Source organism: Hemibagrus wyckioides, linkage group LG12, assembly GCF_019097595.1.
Source record: "Hemibagrus wyckioides isolate EC202008001 linkage group LG12, SWU_Hwy_1.0, whole genome shotgun sequence".
NCBI lineage: Eukaryota > Metazoa > Chordata > Actinopteri > Siluriformes > Bagridae > Hemibagrus > Hemibagrus wyckioides.
In genome coordinates this window covers 11,827,601-11,849,211 of record NC_080721.1, presented here as the reverse complement: position 1 = coordinate 11,849,211, position 21,611 = coordinate 11,827,601, and the positions used below count along the sequence as shown (strand labels likewise).

The 21,611-nt window shown below is 39.4% G+C and overlaps 1 protein-coding gene and 1 pseudogene across 1 annotated transcript; one reads left to right on the top strand and one right to left on the bottom strand.

The window, feature by feature from the left end:
* Positions 1-4,338: 4,338 nt before the first annotated feature.
* LOC131362458 (C-type lectin domain family 4 member E-like) lies at positions 4,339-5,481 on the bottom strand. The gene is made up of 4 exons (XM_058404461.1): positions 5,445-5,481; positions 4,780-4,901; positions 4,595-4,698; positions 4,339-4,510 (listed from the first exon to the last, which is right to left on the bottom strand). Exons 1-4 carry the CDS (start codon positions 5,479-5,481, stop codon positions 4,339-4,341), a joined length of 435 nt encoding a protein of 144 aa, XP_058260444.1.
* A 7,649-nt stretch (positions 5,482-13,130) lies between these two features.
* On the top strand, positions 13,131-19,634 carry LOC131362456 (sodium channel protein type 4 subunit alpha B-like; annotated as a pseudogene).
* The last annotated feature ends 1,977 nt before the right edge of the window (positions 19,635-21,611 follow it).

The window sequence follows — 21,611 nt, the reverse complement described above, 5'->3', positions numbered from 1 at the left end:
ATGCTGTATGCTGTATGGTTATTGCTAGTGTTTCCTTTCCTTTCCTTTCCTACTGCACCCAGAATTGATTCATTATTCCTTGAACATTATCATTTTTATCATTTAAGCGATGTGAAGCATGAAGGCTGATTGTAACACCGGCTGAAGCATAAGTATCCAGTGCATGCTTTTCAATCATAAGCCCCACCCCTTGCTGTGCTCCTCCCCCCTTTCGCTTTCAACAGTGCCTTTCAGTCAGGTGATAAATTACACTGTAATATGAAATTATATCCGACGACTAAGGAGATGTAACTTTTAACAGGCTAACAATGATCTCTGTCAATGAATGAATTTGTATATAATTTCTAGAAAAGTACTAAAATGTCATGTGAGCTGGAGGTTTTTACTTATTCATCCTTTCAAAACTTTCATACTACAAGCGTGAACATGGAGCTCACAAGACGAAGACAACATTCATTTTAATAGATGGCACATGATTTTTTTTATTTTCATTGTCAGAGGTTTACTCCAGCAGCCTGAACTAAACGCCACCTCACTGAGCTCCAGACTTACAAACTGCCCTGAAATTCACAATAAGAACCATGCCGAATTTTCAGTGTTAGGTGAGCATTAAATGGCGCAATGGTTAAAGAGCTCCAGGTTAATGATCAGAAGGTCAGCAACAATTCGACTCCAATCTGACAGAGTTGGGCCCTTGAGCAAGGCCCTTAAACACTCTCTGCTCCACCACTGTATTTCAACCTCCTAAAAACCTGGGAAATTAAAAAAAAAAAGAGTAAATAATTATAGATAATGATACATAATGTATTTGTTGTAAACTATCTGTCAGATGTAAAGACACGTTTTCTAAAGTTATTGCCATTTGAAACAATAGAAACAATAGAAATCCTTCTAGAAAGTTCCACAGTATATCTAGTTGAGACTGATAAAAAAACCTGAGTGGTGTTGTTGAGGTTGAGGAACTATAAACATTCAAGAGAACTTCCAAATTCCTTGAAAGAAGATTGAAGGGATTGAGCACAGTGAGAACACAGATGGATCTAAAGACTCTCATCCTGTCATCGGAGGCTTCAAACAAGCTCACGGTTGCTGAGACGAAACATGAGAGGACACAAGTGTTGTGATGGAAATGACGGCGGCCGGAGTGAAAGGACATTGCATTTCAGACTCTGATAGTCAGCACAGCTCACTTTGAAAGTGGAGAGGAAGGCATGTTCAACACAGAGGAATTTTAGTGAAGGGAGATGAGAAGAGCATCGTGAGATACCCCTGAGATCTGCTCTGAGACCTGCTTTGAGACCTGCTGCACCATTAGCGGCGTCACGCTATAAACGATCTCAGATCAGTTTCAGATCAAGTCAAGCCACTGAGTTTTTTTCAGTTCCTCGATGTTAAAGGTCACTGCTGAGATTCTAAACATCCCAATGATGCAGATTGTCCAGTCGCAGCTGAAAGGAAATGATGCTGAACTTCCTGCAGCTTATAAAGCAGGATATCAGAAATGGATACTATGGACACCAAACACCAAGCATAAATGGACACCAAACATAAGCCATTTCATGAAGAGTTAATGTCACAAACCTGACGATTAACCCCCTGTCCTGGGGTTAATAAGACACCGACTGTCAGAAATGTCAGAAAACTTGCTGACAAAATGACAGTGGAGACATGAGGGATTTTCACATGTGAAATAGTTCCCCTGGGTCCTAGTACACCCTGTTTACATGGAATCCTGGGTTCTGTAGTTAGAGGTTTCACACTGCTCATACTTTACCTGGGGTTAACACTGAATCCTTGCTCTTCATAATCTGGCGTTTCACATTGTACGTTCCTAAACCCTGCTGCAACCTTCTTCTAATTCATACCTCAACAACCCTGATTGGATAAATCTAGCATGTGATGCTTTAAATAATGGCCTTCACATCAGTTTCATTTTTTTTTTTTTAGCTTAGTTTCTGATTGGGTGTCTGTTGCTAAGCAACCAGCCATACTATTATAATGGTTTCACACTGTACACGATCAGCACTTGAGTGCTGATGAATGAATCGAATTAATGAATCGCTTGGGCTGCTGTTCAAGAAAATGAACCCACAGCGTTGTGGTGTATATGCTGTACATATATGAGGATGGTTCACTTAAATGTAGTGCAGATAAAAACATTTGGTGGTCTTAGTGTTCTGCGTTCTTAGATACCTTTGAGAAAACTAAGTAATGAATACATCCAACCCTTAGAGAGACTACTCCATCTATATCTTGGCATCATCATGAAAGGGTTTAGTTATTTTTGGGGGCATCAGCGGCAGCGGAAGTAACGGATGGGGTTGTTAAAAGCAGAGTTACATGATAGCGCTTTAAAATAGCCGTGGCGGTCTCATCCAAGCAAGGTACCATACATTAACCCTGAATACAGAGAGACAGAAAAAGAAAAGGGTGAGGATCTGGGTGTAAATCTCAGTGATATCGGGCATATTTTCCATGTTTCTTTCCTCCTGCTTCCCTTAAAATGCTTCCAGTCTCTACTCTAATCTCTCACTTCCTTTCTGTTATTTTTATAATACCAGGCTACAGACTCAGTTTTCCTCCTTCCTCCTCTCTTCCAACAAGGCTATCATTTCCTCAGTAAGCTCTGAAGGAACAGACAGAAACCTTGAGAACACCACGGTCAGTCCATCCTCCCTAAGACTCACCCTGCATGCCTCTCATTCACGCAATATTGACTACACACACACACACACACGCACTCTCTCTCTCTCTCTCTCTCTCACACACACACACACACACACACTCTCTCTCTCTCTCACACACACACACACACACACACACACTCTCTCTCTCACACACACACACACACTCTCTCTCTCTCACACACACACACACACTCTCTCTCTCTCTCTCTCTCTCTCTCTCTTACACACACACACACACACACACACACTCTCTCTCTCACACACACACACTCTCTCTCTCTCACACACACACACACACACACTCTCTCTCTCGCTCTCTCTCTCTCTCTCACACACACACTCTCTCTCTCTCTCTCTCTCTCTCTCTCTCTCTCTCTCTCTCACACACACACACACACACACACAAACACCATCTCTCTCTCTCTCTCTCTCTCTCTCTCACACACACACACACACACACAAACTCTCTCTCTCTCTCTCTCTCTCTCTCTCTCTCTCTCTAGCTGCCCTTTAGACACAGGGTACACAGTGCTGGGGAGATTATCAGTTCTTAAAGTGTTCCTTTGAATAAATCAGATCCCAGGAGCCACAGGTGAATACAGGTGTGTTGTGAGCTCTAAGATAGAGAGAGATGGTTAAGAGACATGGAGAAAAGCAGAGTCAGGTAGCATGTGTATAGCAGGTAGAGAAAATGTGTGAATGAGGAAGATGGGTGATATCCAGTAGAGGAAGCTGCTCAGTGAGTAATATAACACCAGCACGCTCGCCCTCTAAAGACCAACAGGAAACGAGAAGAAATGCCTGTTGGTGTCAATCTGATGAGTCATGAGTCCTTCAGAGGGATTAAAAAAGATGCTATCATTAAGATCAGTGAAGAAACATGGCTAGTGTAGTTTAATGCTTTTGGTGTGTGTGTGTGTTTAATCTCCAGCCAATTTATTTATTCTAAAATAAAATAGTACAAATCAAGGCTTTCTAGAAGCAGGGGTGTACAAACTTTTGGACAAAGACATGAGCAATGCAGATATATTAAAAATATATAATATAATATTTTGCATTATTACTATTTATTCTAGTTGTCAGTTCTCAAGCTTTGGATGAATTTAAGTCAATTCAAGTGACCAGAAGAGGCTCAAGAATAACTTGGCTTACTGGTGGATTGTGATTTGGAGGATTTGGGCTTCACGGCTCCACAGATCCATCAGTGTAGGATGTTCAGTCACGATCTAATACGAAACAAAATCTTAATTCTAGTGTCACCTTTACAAAGAATTCATTTAGAAGTCTGGATCTGTGTGCTGAGAGGGATAGTGGATAAGTGCAGCTGCTTGACTGGAACTTGGAGAATTCATTTTAGAGAAGCAGAATGAACAGATCAGTAACAGGACACTTGGTGCCATCGTCTGGCTGAAGATTTAAACACAGGAGATTTTTCATGTTTTCCCACCTACAGGGTTTTAAGTTCATTTATTTGAGTTAATTATTGAGATTTATTTATTTATTTATTTATTTATTTTAGAAAACTAGTACTTGCTTTAGAGAATTCAACTAATCTTGAAGTCAATACAACGTCTAAATTAACTAAGGACTCTGTTGGCTTTCAGTGTGAGACATGTGTTTTTCCCTCTGTTGGATAACCTTACACAAAATTTTAGTGGATCACAATAACGCCTTCAAATTTTAGCTGCATATGAAAAAGCACAAACTGTTTTTCACAGGGATAATCGGCCCATGCTGTAATTTTATCTTGAGCAAATTTGCTGCCAGTTGCAGCGCAGTCCTCCTTTTGCTCGTAGTCATTAGGTTCTCCTTGCCACCAGAACCTGGTAACATGCAGAGTCAGAAAATCATGTTTACTTCAAATGTACAGTAAAGCTGAGAATAAGATCTGCATGGTGAGCATTTACCCTGTGGTCATGTTTGTATTGTCCACCCACATCCACTTCCCCTCTTCAGCGCTGTCACTCAGACCAATCCAAGCCTCACCGGGAACTGTCAGACTGAGGAACTCCTGTAACAGCAACAGTGCAATATGTAGGGAACTAAATTGACATGGAAAATTCAGTATATCGCTAAAGACGAGAATGATGACCTGTTCTTCTTGGCTGTTGATGATCACAAGGTCGGCTCCTTTCGATCTGCATTCCTGTCTAGCCTTATTCCAGCTCATGCTGATTGTGACGAAATATCTCAGACACTGCTGGACGCCGTAATCTGCAGAGGGGAATAGTGCAATTATAGACAGAAACAAGTCACATTTGTCATTCCTTTCAAATGTGCTTTTTTCTGCTTTTTTTAAATTAATATTTTGATGTTCTCTATTGTCTAAGGGTGTTTTACAGACCTGTAGATCTATATTTTGTAAAGAAATGGGGAACTCACACTGTTATGATGTTGCATTTTCTCCTCAGCTCAGTTCGTTTTCACGCAGTAAAATGTGTTAATTTTTGCATGTCACGGGACAATAAACTGTCTGTTCATCTTTCATAGTTTCTCTCATAGTGCTTGTCCGTCATCAATCAGCCAGCTTATGGTGGCTTTCTTTTTAATCGTTATAATTTATTAGCTTGTGCAGGAACCAAAGTTTCATCAGAACATTGTTTAAATTGACCTGTATTATAGACAAGTCATTATACATCATTTTCTCAGCACAAGCAAACCGCTCCAGAGTTTGTTTGCTATTATTTTGGGCAGATCTGAGTACGATTGCTGCGTTCAGGTACATCTAAACAAACCAAACCAATGGAGAAAACCCACCAGCTTCTGAACCAAACAAACACTCCAAATGAGCCATGTGGGGTTTTTTTTTAACAGAGAATCATGGCAGTTTTTTTATCTGTGGTCTTACAAATGTAATTAACGCTACAGCTATGTGTCTGAAGATGGAAAATCCCTAGACTGGAGTGTGGAAATTGAAGGTTAGTGTCCATCTGACTCAATTTGACTCCATTTACCTCCATCTACCTCAGCTAAAGCCATCTACTTCCATTTACCTCCATCTACCTCAGCTAAAGCCATCTACTTCCATTTACCTCCATCTACCTCAGCTAAAGCCATCTACTTCCATTTACCTCCATCTACCTCAGCTAAAGCCATCTACCTCCATTTACCTCCATCTACCTCAGCTAAAGCCATCTACTTCCATTTACCTCCATCTACCTCAGCTAAAGCCATCTACTTCCATTTACCTCCATCTACCTCAGCTAAAGCCATCTACTTCCATTTACCTCCATCTACCTCAGCTAAAGCCATCTACCTCCATCTACCTCAGCTAAAGCCATCTACTTCCATTTACCTCCATCTACCTCAGCTAAAGCCATCTACTTCCATTTACCTCCATCTACCTCAGCTAAAGCCATCTACCTCCATTTACCTCCATCTACCTCAGCTAAAGCCATCTACTTCCATTTACCTCCATCTACCTCAGCTAAAGCCATCTACTTCCATTTACCTCCATCTACCTCAGCTAAAGCCATCTACTTCCATTTACCTCCATCTACCTCAGCTAAAGCCATCTACCTCCATTTACCTCCATCTACCTCAGCTAAAGCCATCTACTTCCATTTACCTCTATCTACCTCAGCTAAAGCCATCTACTTCCATTTACCTCTATCTACCTCAGCTAAAGCCATCTACTTCCATTTACCTCCATCTACCTCAGCTAAAGCCATCTACTTCCATTTACCTCCATCTACCTCAGCTAAAGCCATCTACTTCTGATTTTACTAATTTGCACACATGACTAACATTAACATAATGATTTTACTTTTTACTTGAGCACAATATTGCCTTGATACTTCCTCCTTTAATTGTATAAGACTGACACACAATGTTACTTTCACACAGACTAAGAATTGTTACTCAGTTTTTTGTCTTCCACTTCATGATTAGTGTCTGTGTAAAATTCTTCTTCCTGGTCTTTAGTTGGCTTTGTCATGCTGCTGAATTGCTTTAACAGTGTATTTCTCTTCATCGTTCCTAAACCCTCACTCGAATATGCCCATGTATGAAGAAAGAAATAAAAGATTCCTCAAAAAGAACTGCAACAAGGTCTGATACTAAATACAAAAATACCACTGATCCTTTAAAATATTTTAAATTTCCCTGTTTCTTATTAGGACCAACAAAAGCACCAAAGTAGACACCAGAACAAAAACAACTTTCATCAATTTAACATTTACTTCATTAATAACTTGACATTGTTGAGTTTGGTCAATGTTTATTGCACAGGATATCAACTTTGCCAAGATTGGGAGAGTTTGTATAAAACATGCTCCTTTGTCACCACTGGGAGAGCGTAGGGTCAACCTTGGATAGGTTATAAATAAAATATTAACCTCAGCTAGGGTGAGCTGAAGTTGTCGCAGTGGCAAATAAAGAGGAAACTAAACTCATTTCAGCAGCATCATACTAACCAATTCTTCTATTACAATGAAGGTTCAAAGTCATCATGGGTGAAATGGAAATGGACTGGTGTTGCATCAGCATTTTATAAAAAAATAAATCACCCCCACCAAAAGTTGATGTGCCGTTGTATAAGGAAGGACCTCAAAGTGTCACCCAAATTAGACACTGCATTGGTTTTCTGGACGGAGCCTAATGAGCCAATTATAAACAAATTTAAAACCTTATGAAACGTTATGAAAAGTGTTCCTTTGGCTGCTGTTAGGTCAACATTTACAAGTTTAAGAAGAAAAGATCAACCTTGTATCCAGAGTTCCAACATAGACACAGAGATATTTGCTTCCTGGGTAAGAATCTAAATCAGGAAATGCACCAAAAAATGTACAAACAGATGATAGCAAAGACTGGATAAAACACATGGACAAAAAGACAACACAAAGGGTAAGAAAAGCACAAAGTAATCAACAGAAAACAAGGAACAGATCAGGAAAACAAACCAAAGACACGAGCAGGGTGTGGACTTGGGTGGACATGTGACTACTTACTCAACATCTTCTGCAGTTTATCTCTCTCAGCATGAAGCTGGTCTCTCTCTGAGGTCATGTTGTCGTAACTGATCTGCAACCGGTCTCTTTCCTCGGTCATGTTGTTGAGTTTTATTGATTGCAGTATAGCGACGCTCAGCAGGAGAACACACAGCAGCGCTGCACACACTGCCATCAACCTGGAACATCTGCTCCATGCTGTATCGCCTCCTACAGTAATATTTGACACAGACACAGCACTTTTAGAAGCTTGAGCACATTTAATACATTCCGGAGAAGACAGGAGTTCCAGGGTGAGATGAGAATAAAATCAACCTTCAAAAGAAGTTCAACCTCTCTCTTTAAGTGTAAGTTCTTAACTGGGTTTTAATTCATTTCAGTTTTATTTCATCTTAACAGAAATATAAAAATTCATAATAAAGAAAACAACCTTTACAATTTTTTTATATTTTATCCCTAATGAGTGATAGTGAAAAACTCCCTGAGATGATACGAGGAAGAACCTTGAGAAGAACCAGACCCCAAAGGGAACCCAGTCTCATCTGGTTGACAGTGTGATTATACAATGATAATGTGAAGAAGAAGGATGAGACACTAGGAGACTTTGGGATCACCTGGATGACCCAAACCACAAAAGCATGTTTAAAACTACTGACTAAAGAAGAGTCTAGCTTTCAATCTTAAGGTGAAGATTAATTTTGTCATATAATTATTATATAATTTTATCACATAAACTACATATTCACTGCGTATGCATATACATTACTCACAAAAAGTTAAGGATATTTGGCTTTCGGGTGAAATTTCAGGATGCACCTAAAATGCACTATAACCTTTACTGGAGACTGGAGACTGGAAGAGTCACAGAAAGGCATAGAAGTGGACATCCTTTGGCCACATCCCACGTTGATGACCGCTTCATTGTGAACAGTGCCCTGTGGAACCGAATGATGAATGCCACTCAACTCCAGGTACATTTAAGGGAGGTGAGAGGCACCCAAGTGTCACGTCAGACCATTCAAAACCGTTTACATCAGCGTGGTCTGCGTGCTAGATGACCTGCAAGGGTACCTGACCACACCACCAGGCACAGGCGTCATCGTTACACTGGACGAGGGACCAGTGGGCCTCAGTGCTGTTCTCTGATGAAAGTCGATTCACGTCGAGCAGAAATGATGGCCGCCGACGATGTTGGAGACGTCAAGGAGAGCGCTATGCATCAGCCACTGTTGTGGTGGTTACAGTCTGGGCAGGTGTGTCTACTCAATACAGAACTGCCCCACATCTTGTGAATGGTACAGTGACAAGCCAATACTACCTGAATAACATCATTAATCCATTGTATGCTTCTACTTAAATGCCCTACTTTCATGATATAATATCACTGTAGTGTGAACTTTTTACATTTTCCAGAAATCTCACCCAAAACCAAATATCCTTAACTTTTTGTGAGTAGTGTATGTGTACATGATATTAACCACACTGAAACCTTCATCAGCCCTGTCACCCCATCACCTCTTCACCCCATCACCCCATCACATGCTTTTGTTGTATGTTTGTGGTGTATTAGGGTTGATTGTGCTTCACCTCCCATACACTGTGCTTATATGATAAATTTATATAATAATTGATCGTTATATGACAAAATTAATCTTCAACTTAAGCTAGACTTGTAGTTTTAATCATTCAAAAACTGCTCCAAATAGTATGTTTATTAATTATATTTTTTATTAATTTTATTATATTTATCTATTTATTTTGTATTATATCAAAGTATTTATTTTGTATTATATCAGTGTATTTATTTTGTGTTTTCCATAGTGCTGAAAGTCATATGTTAACTGCTTTATGAAATACAGTGGTCAATTCCATTCGTTTGTGCTGAAATTGCTCATTTTTCATGATTATTTTGACCAGAGGAACGACACACTGACACTTTAATTCAGCGTGTTTATGTCCATGCTGCTTCTGCTCTGCCTATGTGTCCGGTGTGAAAAAAAAAAAAACCTTAACTGCCCTTAGACTTGACATAGTGGAAATACTGTATACACATGGGCACTAGAATTTTGTCCCATATTGGTCATTTGCAGGGAAGTGTATTGCAGATGCTCCACATAATTGAAGACTAACAATGCATGCAGCCAATAAATTCTACTCTATCAAGTCAGCTAAAGACAGACCTTTATTGGTGCCTGAGTTTGGAAGTAATGTCTTAAGTAATGTTTTGGTCTGCCTTTTTGTTTCACTTTCAGTCTATCCTCAAAATGACAAAGAAGACTTGGGGACAGTGTTAGCAGTGTGTTGCCCATCTTGTGCAGAGCTATTCTGCTAAAGATGGCCTCACATGAACAGTGTCAAGAGATTAAAGAAGATTATGGTAAATTGTAGATTATGTAGATTAAGATTATGGTAAATTGTAGAAACCACAAAGGTGGCATCTTGATACAAAGGGAAATGGTTTAGAACCAAACTGTCTGGGGTCATCCAGATGAGGCTGATATCTTTCGAGTCTGTTTCCTCTCAAGGTTTCTTCCTTATATGGAGGTGAAGGTGAAGCATAATTTAAGAACAGTTTGGTGTCCTGTTATAGCATCTCTCTCTCTCTCTCTCTCTCTCTCTCTCTCTCTCTCTCTCTCTCTCACTCTCTTTGAAAACTCACTTGAAACCCAAAAAAGGGTTTCAATTGATATTTCATATTCAAATATCTATATATATCCATATATTGAATATAGAATTAAATTCTATAGAGGACAAATACACAGATTCTGTCCAATCAGGATAGAGAATTCAAGGCACTGTGATAGAATCTTCCAAGTTCTTATATGTAAAAAGTTATCCTTGTGTCACGGCACTCATAAGCACAGCCATGTTGTGTGTGTGTGTGTGTGTGTTTAAGTATGTATACTGCACCTGAGCGTTGAGGTTTCTGCCTGTTTATGTTCCCAGAAATTCCGGGATTCTCCCAATTTGCGTATTCACATTCCATTGAAACATCATCTCTGGAACTGTTCTGCATATCTAATCTCCTGTCTGTTCTGATCTCTGCAGTAATCGTGTTACACTCGAGTGTGTGTGAAATATTCTCCTATAGACCTGGTAGAATTTAAAATTACAGCGGTCTTAAAGTCTACACTACATTATCCAGTTGTCATGTTATAGATGACGTGTGTGTGTGTGTGTGTGTACGTCAGTGATAAATTTAAGCAGCGGATGGAGGAAGTGCAACTTGGGTGTAGATATCACACTAATCTAACACTGTGGTGTGTGTCATGTTGTCTCTGCTGGCTGTACAGGTGTCATTATTGAGGTTATTAGTGTGCAGACTGCAGGATGTCTGCAGACATAGAGGAAATTAACACTTTCTTTTGAGCAAAATGCAGCTTGATTTACTTACAAAACTTCCTCTAGAGGATTAGCATTTCTGTGTAAACGCAGAGTCGTCTCTTCCAACAAATTGCAAATTTTTGTTGCATGTGTGTGATGTATTTGTAATGTGCTCGCCACATTTCCTGTTCCATCGCTACCTTGTACCAGCTTCCTGTTCCAGCCACAATTAATTGGCTGTTAAATACGAGTGGTGTGAAACCTCAAACTACACAACCCAGGAGTCCCTTTACCCAATGTTTACTAGGACCCATAGGTACTATTTCTCGTGTGAAAAGCCCTTAATCGTATCATTTTCTCATGCTGAACACTTTTCCCTCACATCTCAGCATTGCTAGACTGATACGTTCTGATTTACCTAGATGCCAAATCACTGACCAAATATTATATCAGATTAAATACAGTGAATGTGAAAAAAAACCTTATTATTTACATAAATGACATTTACAAATTTGCAATACAATTATTTTTAATTACAAAACAAACCAACACAAATTTAACACCTGCCCTTCTGTTGTATTGATTTGTACATACACTATATTGCCAAAAGTATTCGCTCACCTGCCTTGACTCGCATATGAACTTAAGTGACATCCCATTCCTAATCCATAGGGTTCAATATGACGTCGGTCCACCCTTTGCAGCTATAACAGCTTCAACTCTTCTGGGAAGGCTGTCCACAAGGTTAAGGAGTGTGTTCATGGGAATTTTTGACCATTCTTCCAGAAGCGCATTTGTGAGGTCACACACTGATGTTGGACGAGAAGGCCTGGCTCTCAGTCTCCGCTCTAATTCATCCCAAAGGTCTTCTATTGGGTTGAAGTCAGGACTCTGTGCAGGCCAGTCAAGTTCATCCACACCAGACTCTGTCATCCATGTCTTTATGGACCTTGCTTTGTGCACTGGTGCACAGTCATGTTGGAAGAGGAAGGGGCCAGCTCCAAACTGTTCCCACAAAGTTGGGAGCATGGAATTGTCCAAAATGTCTTGGTATGCTGAAGCATTCAGAGTTCCTTTCACTGGAACTAAGGGGCCGAGCCCAGCTCCTGAAAAACAACCCCACACCATAATCCCCCCTCCACCAAACTTTACACTTGGCACAATGCAGTCAGACAAGTACCGTTCTCCTGGCAACCGCCAAACCCAGACTCGTCCATCAGATTGCCAGATGGAGAAGCGCGATTCGTCACTCCAGAGAACGCGTCTCCACTGCTCTAGAGTCCAGTGGCGGCGTGCTTTACACCACTGCATCCGACGCTTTGCATTGCACTTGGTGATGTATGGCTTGGATGCAGCTGCTCGGCCATGGAAACCCATTCCATGAAGCTCTCTGCGCACTGTTCTTGAGCTAATCTGAAGGCCACATGAAGTTTGGAGGTCTGTAGCGATTGACTCTGCAGAAAGTTGGCGACCTCTTCGCACTATGCGCCTCAGCATCCGCTGACCCCGCTCCGTCAGTTTACGTGGCCTACCACTTCGTGGCTGAGTTTCTGTCGTTCCCAAACACTTCCACGTTCTTATAATACAGCTGACAGTTGACTGTGGAATATTTAGGAGCGAGGAAATTTCACGACTGGATTTGTAGCACAGGTGGCATCCTATCACAGTTCCACGCTGGAATTCACTGAGCTCCTGAGAGCGACCCATTCTTTCACAAATGTTTGTAAAAACAGTCTGCATGCCTAGGTGCTTGATTTTATACACCTGTGGCCATGGAAGTGATTGGAACACCTGATTCTGATTATTTGGATGGGTCAGCGAATACTTTTGGCAATATAGTGTATCTATGTTTCTGTTTATGTGTCTTTTGCACTTTTAGGTAGAAATGCCCCAATCCACGTAAACAGAAAAGAGAGTTTCATGTTTCCTGAGCCTATTTTTACATGGATCCTGAATATTGTTTGCATTTAAATATGTTACACTATTAAGATAATGCATACACAATCACTTCTCAGCCACTGATCTGTTCTTAACAACTTGTTTACAGGCTTAGTCCTGGCAGATATCATCTAAAGTGTTTTGTGTCATCTACACTTTTCCATGTCATCTGACTCACGTTCCGCGTCTGAGCCGAGGTGCTAAAGGCATCAGAACGCTTTTTCTCTTGATGATGTCGCTTCCTGCCCTCTTCAACATCGGCCTCCTCCTCTTTTTAATCATGTTTTTCTTCTCCATCTTCGGCATGTCCAACTTTAGATCATGGCAACGGAGGAGAGCAGCGAGCTTTTATGAGAGAAAGACTTTGAGATGTTCTATAAGACCTGGGAGAAGTTGGATCCAGGGGCTTTGCAGTTCATGCTGTCCGATTCTTCAGACACACTGAAAGATCCACTGAAGATCTCCAAGCCCAACATGGTCAAGCTGATCGCCATGGACCTGCCGATGGTACTTTGTCTAGCGAGAACTTGCCAGTTTTTCTGGTTACATGTTCATCAGAGTGACACTGTTTTCACTTCCACTGCTTGCTCACTTCTTCCAAGTTATCATGTCCCGGATACAAAGGGCATGTGAGCGTGACACATTTTATAGCTTACTATAAAGAAGTTAAGAACTAAAATTGGTGAAGAAGCCAGTTGCATGAGTTCTTTAACAACAAAAAATGTAGCGTAAAAAAAGTAGCACGGGACTTTTCGATACTTTTGATACAAGACTGAATAAATTGTTAGCTAACATGGTGCAGAAGGAGATGGAGGTTTCCTTGACTGTGAAAATTTGATATGAAACAAAGAAAACACGCTGGATTGATTTCTCTGTCACTGATAACCCAAATCTTCTGATATCAGATAAGTCCAGTCTACTGAAATGTTGCAGCCACTTGACTGAAAATAATCCAAATGACTTGATTCCTCTCTTATTTTACACTGTATTCCCTAACAGTATAACGAACTCTTTAAAAATAAGTTAATTGTACTTAAAATTGTTTAACAGTTCATTCATCTCAAAACTTTTAAGTGTTTTGACCTCCAATAACGCAAATAAAATAGCTGAAGTCATTCAACTCAAAAATTTTAATTATAACTTCGAAATGATGTAATCTCATTACCAGACTTGTTATTATTATTATTATTATTATTATTATTATTATTATTATTATTATTATTATTAAAAACAGAGAATAATTGTCTTTAATCCACGGGTTGCATTATGGCATTCTATTTAATAAAATAATGCGAAGAAGAAGAGTCTTGAATTGCAAATGCAATTTATTTAAATTTTAAAACATATAGGTAAAAAATCTCTATAGTACTATAGAAAGAGAGAAACATTTAGACTATCGTGCCGTGTCAGATTATTTATTGTTTTACATAAAGTACTATAATTAACAGCGGATTTACAAAAAAACGCGCGCACGCGTATTTGAATTTGGAATCCCGCCATTTTTTTAACGGTCGGTCCTGCAGGAGTCATTGCCTCAACACGTTTCTCTGGAAATAATATTGGCCATCGTTTCCGTGGTTGCTGCGGGTGGTTTAGCAGTTATAATCTGGTAATTACTTTACAAAACATTCTTACTAATAGACCTAGATTATTTGTATTATCAGGAACAGTTTACATGTTGTAATGTTATTTTTGTTAGCTGTGTATTGTGGGTGAACTAAATTTAACCATGATTTAGGGGTAGACGTGTTATATTTGCTGACACTGTGGCCCTGTTGGTTCTCGCGGTTACTTGTCTTGAAGCTTTTCAGTTCCAGGAAAAAAAGGTCAATGATTTTGTTCACTCCTACTTTTACCGATGTTTGGAATTAAATTAGTTGTAATCATGCCAAATGTACCTCGTTTTTGTATATCTTTGACATTATATTAATTTATGTTCGGGTTGTAAGGCCAGAGCATACTGAGTAAAATTAAAATTTGTCGGTGAATATATATTGCTAACGACCAAAAGCAAATGATAAAACTCCAGCTGATTTCTGAGGTTGGCATAACTTATTGTGTTCTTGTCTCTGGTCATTTTCATGATTTGGATTTGAATGATGGATTGGAAATGCAAGTTATGTGATTACTCGTCACTTACCCGAGCACAGTTACTTAGGCATTGTGGCTTGCAACACAGCCATTTTTCAAAGCTTAGCCCTTTACCTTGTCTCTGTGACTCATGCATTTGCACATTTGTTTCATTCAGTGCACTGAAAATTCATGTATCACGATTTCATAATGAGAAGGATAAGATGCATGCATGTCCAGGAGTCCAGCTGGTGTACAAATGTCCTTTATGTGGGTGCAAGCAACCTTTTTCAGAGAAAACTCTCTTCGGCCATTTAAGAGGGCATTTGAAAACTCATGAAATGGTGATATGCCCGTATAAGAATTGTTTTGTCTCTATGCTTGCTTGCAGATTTCTGCAGAATTTCATAGAATAACGAATATCAACTTGAAGAACAGGTTCTATGCAGAGCTGGACAAACATACTCCTCGTCTACAGGCAGAAGGCTGCCCGCACTGGCAAGATAGCAGAAGCATTGAGAAGCATATTTAATGCCTATGATCTTCTGGTAAATTTAAATGTTAATTACAATCATAGTATGTTAATGGTCACAAGTTTCACTTCATAAGGAAACACTGCAAGCTTTGAATTGTGTCACTTTAAATGTATTTCCCATTGTCACCTGTCCTTTATCACTACTTTTTCTCTGTTCTTTTGCACCTCTAATACTTATTTTACAGGAGCACTTTGATATCAATAACAGACGCACAGCTGCACTTCGAGCTCTCCCTGTTTACTTGCGTGAAGATGACTCTGTCTTTTTCAAGACGTGGAATGTAGGTTTTATATATCTCATATGACTTATAAAATTATTTATCTGCTTATGTTCATGAAGTTCCCTCATGTTTTTTTAGACTGAGGAGATGGAAGAGCCAGACATTGCAGATTCAGCTGTAGCTCTTCTAAGCATGGTGAATGGAGACTCAAGGTCCACTGTTCAGTTTGACCCTGCTGGGATGGCTATTGTGCTGGAAGGTGACATTATTCTGAGGGACATTTCCAGGATGTCTGATGCTTTTCTTTTGATATTTGGTATGCTATATGCATTACATCTGGATTATCCAAAAGAGCTGACTCACACCTTCAACTTCATTCAGAAAGTGTTACTGGGCTTAGACGACGCAAAGCCACTAACACCCCGATTGCTAAGCCTTAAAAATGATCTACTGATAAAGGAGTAAGAGATGTGAATGTACGATCCCTGTACACTTCATTTTCTTTCTTTCTTTTTCTTTTTTCCAGTTGTGACTAATATGGCAATGTTCTGTTTAAATATTTGAAGATTTGAAATATAGAAGTTTTGAAGTATTCCATGACACAGGAAAAAAAAACTGAGTAAGAGATTTTTACTCATCGATTATTATTTCACTTGTTTTGACTAATACAGTCACGGTATATTGTAACTGAGCTCAGGTTTTCAAAGTTTTCAGAAAACCGATTTTTTTGTGTTCATGTGTATTTATTTTTGTTTAAGGGCAGAAAACTATTCTGTTGTATATTTCCAGAATTTCTACATATTGTGTCACTTTATTTATTTTTTATTTTTTTCAAAAGCTAATGACAAGATGTGAAGATTGAATGCTCCTTTTGATTGAAATATTGAATTCCTATTGCAAAGTAAAACATTTGCTTCTGCATATGGAGTTGAAAAGTCTCTTCATTTCTAATGTTTAAGAATGAGATTTTGTTATTGAATGTAAATTTTGAGGTAATATTTCTTAAGTTTTTTTTACTTTTAATTAATGAAAATTTTATTTTTAGGGAATTAAAAACTGTAAGCATTGAATACTTAAAAATATATAACAAACATGTAATATCTTTAATTTTCGATAAATTTAATTAATTGAGCTTATTTATTATGAACAAAAAAAGTTTATTCAAATAAATATGCTTTATATTATTGCTAGACTTTCTCTTGTTTGATTGGCTCCTGTAAGGTTATTTTGGAATGGGGCCATTTGAGGACACTTTTAGGAGATGTCCAGGGAAAAGTGTACACGCTTTACTGAGCTGGACTTACTGAACTGGGGTGTGAATATTTACAGATTCATAAATTGGATTAAACAGATTTAAAATCAATACAAACATAAAAATCACTTTTCTTTCCTTTCTTCCTTTCATTTCCTTCTTTCCTTCCTTGCTTTCATTTCCTTCCTTCCTTTATTTAAAAAATTTATTAAACATTTTTTTTTCTTTTTACATTTTATCCCTAATGAGTGATAGTGACGAAGGAAAAACTCCCTGAGATGATATGAGGTAGAACCTTGAGAAGAACCAGACCCCAACGGGAACCCAACCTCATCTGGGTGACAGTGTGATTATACAATGATAATGTGAAGAAGAAGGATGAGACAGACTTTGGGGTCACCCAGACGAGCAGAGCAATTTTTTTTGCCCATATCACAAAAGCATGTTTAAAACTACAAGTCTAGCTTTCAGTCTTAAGGTGAAGATTAATTTTGTAATATAATAATGAATTATTATATAATTTGATCACATAAACTACATATTCACTGTGTGTACATACAACTCACCCCCGTCACCCCGTCATCCCATCATCTCTGTTACCCCCATCACCCTTTGTTACCTTATCACATGATTTTATTGTATGTTTGTGGTGTGTTAGGGTTGATTGTGTTGCACCTCCCACGCATATGCACACTGTGTGCTTATATGATAAAATTATATAATAATTAATTGTTATATGACAAAATTAATCTTCAACTTAAGCTAGACTTGTAGTTTTAATCATTTAAAATCTGGTGGCAGTAGTATGTTTTTGTTATTTAATTTTTATTGATTTATGTATTTATTTTGTATTATATCAATGTATTTATTGTCTGGGGTCATCCAGATGAGGCTGAGATCTTTTGGGTCTGTGTCTTCTCAAGGTTTCTTCCTTATATGGAGGTGAAGGTGAAGCATAATTAAAGAATAACACTTTGGTTTCCTGTTTGTTGCATCTCTCTCTCTCTCTCTCTCTCTCTCTCTCTCTTTTAAAATCTCAATTGAAAAAAAAATAGGAGCTTTTTACACTTTGTAATCAAATCATACATTTTTAATGTGAACGATCATATTTCATATCATCTTCCATCATAAAGATGTGAAAATGGCATTGAGGAGTTTTTCCAAACACATCTGAAGTTTTGATTGTTCCAAAGCACTTTAATTTGAGACTTCTTCTATAAATGTTAAACAAACATCTCTTTACAAACAACTTCATTATACTAATGATAAGTAATTTTTATAGAATATTGAATTAAGTTCTATAGAGGACAAATACAGTACACACATTCTGTCCAATCAGGATAGAGAATTCAAGGAACTGTGATAGAATCTTCCAAGTTCTTGTATGTAAAAAGTTATCCTTGATCCTTATCTCTGAGGTAATCCTGTGTTACACTCGAGTGTGTGTGAAGTATTCTCCTAAAGAACTGGTAGAATTTGAAATTACAGCGGTCTTAAAGTCTACACTACATTATCCAGTTGTCATGTTATAGATGGCATGAGTGTGTGTGTGACATTTAAACAGCTGATGGAGGAAGTGCAACTTGGGTATAGATATCACACTAGGTATAGATATCACACTAGTCTAACACTGTGGTGTGTGTTGTGTTGTCTCTGCCGGCTGCACAAGTGTCATTAATGAGTTTATGAATGTGCAGACTGCATGATGTCCCTAAAATTTACTTACTAAACTTTTTTTTGAGGATTGGCATTTCTTTGTAAATGCACACAGATTTCCCGTTCACAATCTCTTCCAACTTTGGCAAACGTTTGTTGGATGTGTGTGATGTATTTGTAATGTGTGTGATATATGTGTGATGTGCTCATATTTTCCCTCACCAATGTTTACACATTCAAGCCATCATTAAATCAGGATCATGAATATTTTTTGCATTTAAATATATAACACTATTCGGCCGTGTTCTGCGTCTGAGCTGAGGTGCTAAAGGCATCTGAACGCTGCTGTTTGCCCTGATAATGTCACTCCCTGCTTTTCTTTTTTGTTTTAATCATGTTCTCCATCTTTGGCATGTCCAACCTTGGCTATGTGAATAAAAAACAGGCATCGACATCATGTTTAATTTCAAGATCTTTGGGAATAGTATCATATGTCTGTTTATGATCATGATATATGCCGGATGTGATGGGCGTCTGTCCCCAAACCTCGACAGCAAACTGACTGTGACCCGGATGTTGAAAAATAGCAGCATGGGTATGAGGGGACACTGTGGGAATGGTCTTCTTTTGCAGCTAAATTGTGATGTCATTCCTGGTGGTGGTGAACATCTACATCACCATCATTCTGGAGAACTTCACTGTGGGAACACTGAGGAGAGCAGCAAGTCTTCATGCATGGAGAGTTCGAGGTGTTGTACAAGACCTGGGAGAAGTTCAATCCGGACGCTTCATCGAATACAGCATGCTGTCCAATTTCTATGACAAACTGAAAGATCTGCTGAAGATCCCTATAAGCCCAACACAGTCAAGCTGATCGCCATGGACCTGCTGATGGTCCCTGGGGAAAGGATCCACTGCCTGGACATCCTGCTGGCTCTCATGACTGAGGTGCTGGGTCATACAGAGAGCCTACCACAAATACAAACTCACTTACTTACTTAACTTTATTGTACCTTAAAGGCAATTCTTTATGTAGACAGCAGTACTCATACATACAGCAGCCACACAACACATATTTATAATAAGACATTCATGTAGCCCACCCACTCAATCACCTTTGTCTCAAGTGTAATACCCTCTATATCATCAATATTTAGAAGACACACAGTGCATGAAAAATGAATTGTTGTGTACTATAACTTAAAGACGTATTTGAAAGAACACTATAATTAACTAGTTTGTCTATGGCTTGGAGCCGAGAGGCCTGGTTCACATGTTATAGATGTAGCTAGGCTGCTAATGTGAACACAAATTACTGAGCATTATGTTATGACAATAACTAGGTTGTTCGTGGTATAATATTGCACAGAGACATAACCTGTACATGGAGTAAAACATCAGAACATTTATTATTAAACAATATTCTAAGAACTTAGAGCCTCCCTTAGGGTTTTGAAACAAGCCAACCATATTCACACACACACACACACACACAAAAAAAACAAAACAATAATACCCGGGATTTTTTCTGTCTATGGTACCATAACGTTGTGTGTGTGTTGGAGCTCACATCTTAACTATACTGTTCAACACAGTTTTAGATAAACATCCGACAAGTGTACTTCTGCAGAACAAGGTGGTCTTACACTCTGGTCTTAAACATGTGCTCCTTGGCTGTCCAAAACATAGTAGTGTGCGGAGCCTGTGCTCCAAGCCTACTACTGCTGGATGTAGGGCCCACAATGCGTGATGTCAGGAAACTACATCAGGTTTCCCATGATGGGCCCCAGCTCAGTGAAGAGCAGTGGGAGCTGAAACAAGAAATCCTGCAGCATCAAAAATCACAGAGTCATTAATATCCTTAGCTTTGGACATCCATTGAAAGGAAGAACCCCACTGTGGCGTAGTACCTCTCGCCAGGGCTCAGCTTCTGACTCAGGTAGAGGGCTGGGTACTCCTCCCCTACAAAGGATTGGGTAAGGACCATGCCAAGAGAGGGTTCTGCAGCACACGGGTGCAGTTGAGGCTCCCAGGACCTCCCTCAGGTGGCTTGATCTCATGGTGGACGGAGTGGGCAAGGCCAGGAGTTGAGGAAAAGATGTCTGCGAATTCGGCAGATTATACGTCTGTTGTTGGTCCCGTTGAGCTGCCTTCATGTCCGCCCAAACAAGGTGGGTGACTTTGTCAATCCGCTCCTGCATTTCTTGGATGTAGCCCACCAGGGAATGGTATAGTGAGGGCTGTTCCTTCCATGCTTTACGGGCCATGTAGAGCAGCCCTTGAGGTCGAGGTCCAAAGAGGAGTTTGAAGTTCCTCTATAATTAAGATCAGTGAAGAAACATGGTCAGAGTAGTTCCCTTTCGAGGAAGGCTTCACTGCAGAAGTTGTTTCTGAAAGTCTGTGTTAAATCACACCAATTTGTTTGCTCTGGTACATCATGTGACGAAGTGGAGCATGCCAGCAAGACCATAAAAGGGCATATACGTCATTCCAGCTTCTGCGTCTACAAGAAGTGCTCTGTCTATGTTTGTGTTGATTGTTTGTTCCTTCTTCCTAGACTAGGCAAAAACAAGATATATATAAAAGATTAGGAAAGATGGTGAGCCTAGAGTCTGCTTCTGGCATGGTCAAGGCTGGCCTGCATCTCAGGGTGGGATATGTTCCTGAAAAGACCCATTATGGCTGGTAAACCGTCCTTTCTGCAGGTCTTCTGCCCTTTGCCCTATGAGTCAGAAAAGTGAGTGAGCAGGAGAGACTGCACCTGCTGTGCCCAGTTCAGCATCAGTGTACTTATGCCCATTGCTAGAGCACATGGTGTAAGACCTCTTCCCTTTTCATCTGCTTTGGCAGTCACAACAAATGCAACCCGGTCTCCAAGCAGCACCTTGTGCTGGTAATCTTCTACAAGGCACAATGTGTGGCTTTGCCTCTAAGGATTAAGGCTTACTCAAGCATACTGTATCACCTTGCCTAGCACTC